This window comes from Pyxicephalus adspersus, chromosome 8 (assembly GCF_032062135.1).
Source record: "Pyxicephalus adspersus chromosome 8, UCB_Pads_2.0, whole genome shotgun sequence".
Lineage (NCBI taxonomy): Eukaryota > Metazoa > Chordata > Amphibia > Anura > Pyxicephalidae > Pyxicephalus > Pyxicephalus adspersus.
This window is the reverse complement of record NC_092865.1, coordinates 3179856-3186437: the sequence shown is the minus strand read 5'-3', so window position 1 is coordinate 3186437 and position 6582 is coordinate 3179856. Positions and strand designations below refer to the sequence as shown.

The 6582-nt window shown below is 37.2% G+C and overlaps 1 protein-coding gene across 1 annotated transcript in view; it reads left to right on the top strand.

The window, feature by feature from the left end:
- Positions 1–6582, top strand: part of SZT2 (SZT2 subunit of KICSTOR complex) — a 117140-nt gene that overhangs the window by 55662 nt on the left and 54896 nt on the right. Inside the window, exons 30-35 of the mRNA XM_072420651.1 lie at positions 1100–1247; positions 1367–1459; positions 2873–2954; positions 3046–3315; positions 4801–4939; positions 6029–6145. Of these exons, the coding sequence (XP_072276752.1) occupies positions 1100–1247; positions 1367–1459; positions 2873–2954; positions 3046–3315; positions 4801–4939; positions 6029–6145 (849 nt within the window). The remainder of the gene's footprint in view (positions 1–1099; positions 1248–1366; positions 1460–2872; positions 2955–3045; positions 3316–4800; positions 4940–6028; positions 6146–6582) is intronic.

Here is a 6582-nt window from a genome sequence, read left to right as displayed (position 1 = left end):
CAATCTCTTCATTCTGCTGTGATTCCTTCACTGTCCAATCACAGGCTGGGGCTGAGACAAGATTGAAATGCAACAAGGAAATGTCAGGTCTCCTGCCCTGCTATTAAAAAGTGAAATTTATTTAAATGTTTTTCATTGTTTACAACATGACATTTGCCCAAATTTATTCTTCAGAATAATACTCTGTAAACATGCAGAAGAAAAACAAGAAAATTGTGAGGTAGCAGTGCTTGCATTCTCTAGATAACTGATTAAGGGATTTAAATACTGTAATAATTGGTGCACAGTAGGACAAATGGTCTCGATTTTGGTTAGAAGACTGTTGTGTCATAAGCTTATGGCCATCTTTTTCACATGGATTTGTCTGATAATGCATTAGCTCTGCAAATTCCTAATAACCAATAAACACATTGTGAGGTCCATAATGTATTTTCTGTGCTCCTCCAATAACATACTAATGACTTCCTTTCTCATAACCTCATCACATGCACAGCTCCAAGACTTTTCTAGAGCCCCAACTCTCTGGAATGGTCTTCCTCATCCTATTCGGCTTGCTACTACTTTCTGCTCCTTGCTCTGCCCCTATTTCGGGGCGGGGTCCTCTCCTCCTCCTGTGTCACTGCCTGTGTCTGTCTGTCATTTGCAACCCCTGTTTTATGTACAGCGCTGTGTAATATGTTGGCACTATATAAATACTGTATATTATTATTATTATTATTATTATTAATAATAATAATATTAATAATATTATTCTAGAAACTGGGGAAACATCAGTTACCAGATGGATCTTTGGCTTTTGGGGCCATTTAAAAGACAAGTTGGTAGCACCACACAGTTAACAGCATTTTTACAAACAGGGATTGGGACATCTTTCAAGTGCAATAAATGACGGGCTGCAGATATTAAGGGGACAAGGTCTTCTTACCAAGTGAATGCATTGTGGCAATCACAGTAGTTTTGTGAATTGTAACTTGCAGGTAGAAATACAATATTTCCATGCATAATTTAGAAGGCCTTTGGATCAGAAACAAATTACTGGGTCAGTAGTCAGAACCATTTTAACTGAATTGTCATTCCTCTTTGTATCTTCTGTTGTTAGTGTGGATACAGAAGAGTGCATTGAGCAGGACCTCCATGTGGTCTCCACGCCAGAACCTAGCATCCATCCATGTCCAGAATTTCAGCTGTCTGTCCTGGAATCTGGACATCCGTGCGAGGTGTCTCCGGACCTTCACCGAGTCATTCAGGTTAGCTGCTATTCTGCATTCTGTAAATATAACAGTTCAGTGGTTCCCTTCTCTCCCTTTACAGCCAGCTTGTTAATCTAAAACTGACAATGTAACGGTCTTTTTATTTTTATATGTAGGATAAATTTCTAGCCATCGGGAGTCTCCACTTCAAAACAGTGCCTTCAAACCCTCACTATTTCTTCTACTGTCCATCCTCCCAGAGGAGAGAGGTGGGTGTCCAGAACAGGTTTTGTGCTAATTTTTTTCTCCTACTTTGCAGATTTTCAAATGTTTTAAATTCTTGTATAAAAAAATCTAGAACCCATAGATGTGTATTTCTATTGATTTGACTCGGAGTCAAACCTTTTCAAAATAATATTAAGCAATAATAACTAATAATAATAATAAAACTAGTCTCCTTGTTCTAAAAATGTGAGCTATTACACCTAATGAAATTTTTAAATGTTAAAAATAAAGATCCTTAGGAAACTGTTTTGACTTTGGGCTTGTGCCTTTGCCAACACTTTCAATAGATTCTGTATCTTCCCAAAGGTTCATTTAAACTGTCAATTGATCTGTCTCTGACATGCATTTGACTTACTGCAAGCAGAGTTTGCATACCCATAAAAATTTGGCTCATTCACCGTGACCTCTATAAATTTTTTGGTGGACTTTCCATTATGTTTTATGAGTAAATTCAAGATAAAAAGAGAACTGATTTTGATATTTCCATTTTTGACGTTGGAGACTTAAAACCAACAAACATGAACATATTTTATTAGCTTGGGTAATCCAATAAAAAGATTAATGTTCAGGGGTTGTCGGGTCTTCCCAGGCTCCCTTCCACCATGTCAGATATACTCACAAATCAGGGCTCCTTTACCGCATCCCTGCTCTGTAGAGGGGGAGCATTTGACTATGGCCTGAACAGTCAGCCTTTGGGTCAATGCACATGTATCTTCGAGTAACAGTACAGAGCTTAGCCTGGCAAGCTCTGTATTAGAAGTTTTCTATCTTTCATCTCCTGATGGTGAGGTATCCTAAGACTAGGGGCAACTCTGGGAAATAAGCAATAGTTTGACAGTTCATATTTGGCCTGATCAGAGAAACAAAGCCTCCCACCCACAAGTCCTCCTGGACAAAAACAACCGCATTAATCTTGCAAGATCTTGGGTCAGAACAGCTGTGGATCTATCCATGGATCATCATGAAAATGTAACTCTTGTAGAGAGGACCTGTCTGTGATGCCAAATTGGTTTATGTGTTTTGAATTGCTCAGCAAATAATTGTATCTTAAACATCAGTGAGCATTTTCTTGGAATAGTTCCATATTTGTAATCTCACTCTTCTGAAGAAGCCTAAACAAAATGTGTTGAGTAGTCAGAAAAATTCTGGAATGTATAAATACTACGATTATTGTGGATATTGTTTTTTTGATGATGGAATAAAATTTAACTGGTTTTATATAATCATTGTTGTGTAAGAAACTTCTGTACCTGAAAAGTCATGTTTTCTCATTTTTTATATGTGGTAGGTAAATTTTGGGATGTGGTACAGTGCAAAGGTCCCGTGCATATGTTAAAATTTTCTTTTAGTTTTAGTATATTTCTCACTACATGTGTTGTGTGTAAACTTTCTTACAGGAGGATGCAACCCAAGACACAGGAGATAGGAAGCCAAGTGAAGATATGGATATTTCCGAAGCAGAGCAGGCCACAGAGGAAGGTTAGATATGGGTCCTAATTACTCCAACCTTTATTGAAACCCAAGTTTTTCTCTCTTAATTTTTCTCTTAATTTTTTCTTTTAAATCACAGGTAACACATCAGCCGGTGGCATTGTTACGGAGAGTGACCCAGACCTGGAGGTGGAGTATCGGGAGCATTCAGATAATGCTGAATCGTTGTCAGGGTCGGAGACCGTAAATCAGGATGATGACTCCTTCAGTGTGTTAGGGGGAGACTCTCTGAATGGGCAAGACTTGCCAGAACATGAAATGCCACCTCTGTTTGTTCATCTCATCTGCTCGGTCACCCACAAGCATCAGCATGGCTCTATGCCAGTACTAACTTTACCCACCTGTCTTGGTAAGTTAGTTAAAAAATAGGGAATATAACTTTTATAAAAAAAATAGCATATACGTCATATAGAATTGCCACACAAAGTAATTTTATAATTAATAAAAATGTCTCTCAATTTATAATTTATAAAAAATGTCTCTCTTAATTGTACTTTATTCTTCCAAAACCTGCAAAAAAAAAAACAATATGGCTACCTGGAGTTGTTCTCCAGTAAGCCCCTAGACATATAATCATCTTGATTGAGTAACTGGCTCCCTAGTATCTGCCTAGGATGCAAGTAAAAGTTTAAATATTCTCTGCAATAGGTATTTCAGTTTTAATGAGAAATTTTCTGAGGGTTAATCACTTCTAAAGTGATGCAGACACTTCAGCTTTCCTAGTTAGAGTACTGAGACTGATTATATTACATCGGACCTTCCTATTCAGAATTCATTTTGCAATGTACATTTTAAGAAAAGTATCTATTTCATCAGAACAGGTCATTGATCACCTAGAGAGGATTGTGTTTTTTTTCCCCAAAAACAGTGGAGTTCATTTAAGGCAGACTGCGTACAGCTCAGTGTGTTACATATTACCCTTGCAATTAAGCATTTTGAGGATGATAGAACCGCTATGATCATTTCTGATTTTTGAAAGTATAAATAGAAAGGAAGAGACTAGAAAAAGGCAGAGTTTTTTGTTGTCAAAAAATTCTAATTAGTACTTACTCCTTTAGTACCAAAGGTAAGTTATTACAAAAAAATACGTTTATCACAAAACATAGTCTGTACCCCACTGCTTCTGGATTTTGGACTCAATGCTATACATTAAACTGCTAAAATACAGTTATGTTTCATTATTACCTATAGAGGGGTTACAGTACATCAAGTATATTAGGAAAGATCATTCGTCTCTGGGCCCAAGCGTTTCGCTAATATGCTGAGGCTAAAGCTGAATGTCCAAATTAAGTGAGGGAAAAATATGTCAAGATATATTAGTAGTAACTGTATTATAATTATAATCAATTATTACAGGTTCAATATATATTAACAATCACAGTTGTGGTTATAATTGTCTATGTAGAGAATTGATGAGTGCTGACTAAATCATTTGAATAGTTGGGATAGATTCAAGATTAAAAAATATTTAAAAAATTGTAATCTTGAATTCTTACCACATGATGCACCCCTTCATCAGACACGCTGGGAAGATAGTTGTAGCAAAGGTACTTTTAGGGGCACATTTTTTAAAGCAGTAAAATTAACATTTTACCAAGTACTTCAGTTGAAACTTCCTCTTTTATGTGCTTTGCAATTGCGGGCCATGATTAACCACTTGTAAATGTTTGTTAATTGTTCCATAAATTGCTTTAAAAAATATGCTCCATAGACTTGAAAAAATAATATTGATCCCAGATCATTATAGTTTTTATTAAATAATAAACCAGGACTAATAAAACATTTTCTGCAGTTACAGATCAAAGTGTTTCACCTTCTAACATTCTTTTTTCAGGTGAAGTTATTGGTTGCCTTGAGAACAGTGAGACTGTGCAGAGCATTTCGCTGGGAGATTTGAGGGTAATGCTGGACATATATGTGCTGACGTTACCACTGGAGATTGATGGGGTAAATGAGGACTCGCAGCATACTCGGTATGAGTTGTGTTACACAAAGCTATATTTCATTTACTACATATGCTGAATTTCTAGGTAACATCTTAATAGTTCACTTAATGCAGCCATTAATGTAGTGACTGCATTAGTGTTCCATTTTTTTACATGGTGATCCTGCCGAGCATACTTCCTGTCCAAGGGTGACAACGCTTCCTGTGCTGTATTTATGGAGGAGAAGAGTTGTCACTTTGACAGAAAAGTGTGTTATTGGCCATTTAGGGTTTGTATACACTTTAAAGCTGATGTCAAAGAAAAATGAAAACCACCATTTAGAAAAGCATATCCCCTGTGATGATGATAAACATGACTTACCTGATAAGCTGATGTTTTTTTTTAAGAAACCTCAAACATTAGATGAAAACACAGAATTTAGCAAAAATGTATTATTTATTGGGCAATATTGATCTATGAGTGATCCATATACCATTCAAACATGAGAGTGCTCCGTGCCATTTACACTAATAACACAGCTCTGCCAATTGTTGCAAATAGCAGTTGTTGGTCCTCCCACTGGTTTACATTAACCTTTTCAAAGTGGTGGGGGCTAAATGGAGCATCACTCAGCTATTTGATTGGTGTGTAGTGTTTATGTTCTGTAAATATCGGGAATAAAGCAATCATTTTCCAGGTCATGCACCTGATGCACCACCAGTGTATGGCCTGTATAATCTATGTTCAGTCTGGCCCACATTCTCCTTTTGTTTCCTTGGCTGCCTGTATCAAACAATGCTGCTTGCTCACTGACCTTCCATCCTTCTCATATTAGACACTAAAGATAATGCATACTTGCCACCAACAACCGTATGGTCATTCAGTGCTATGGTGCTTTCAGTGACACATTCTCTGCCTAAAGCAGAGATGTTAACCTGTATGCAACCTTGTAAACTTATTTAAAAATATTCTGATGAGAGTGCAGCATTCTTCTGTTTCATTTTCCTTGCATGTTTGAAGTTTTTATTTTCTATTATTTTGCATTCATGCATGTGTGTCAGTAAATGGCATTGTTTATCCTGCTTATTGTGCTTTTGTGTTTGATCCCTCCCATATCCTCTCCTCTATCCCTCCCAGGTATACCTCTGAGAGCAGCATTTCCTTTCCCCGTTCCCCTGCCCAGCCATCCTCATATCGCTCCGATGAAGAGATTCCACCTGCATTAGAGAGGTTCCCATCCAATGTGGAGCAGAGGTGAACCATTGGCTGCTACATTTCATTTCCCTTTTTCTTTATCACAGAATCTTTTAATGCCTTGTGAGGTGGCATTGAAGACTGAAATGTCAGCATAAGGTGTTCCTTCCAGTACAGTAATATCAATATGCATTCATTTATTATTATTACTATTATTATTATTATTATTAATAGTGATAATAAACAGGATTTATATAGTGCCAACCTACTATGCATCGCTGTACAATAAATAGGGGATTTAAATGACAGATAGATACAGTGACACAGGAGGAGGAGAGGACCCTGCCCAGATGAGCTTACAGTCTTAAGAGGTGGGGGAAGTATCACACAATAGGAGGGGGATGTGGAATAGTGGGAAGTAGTGAGAATTTAGGTGACAGAAGAAGATGGGTAGGTGAGGTTAAAGCGTTGGGTTTTAAGGGCTCTTTTAAAGGAGC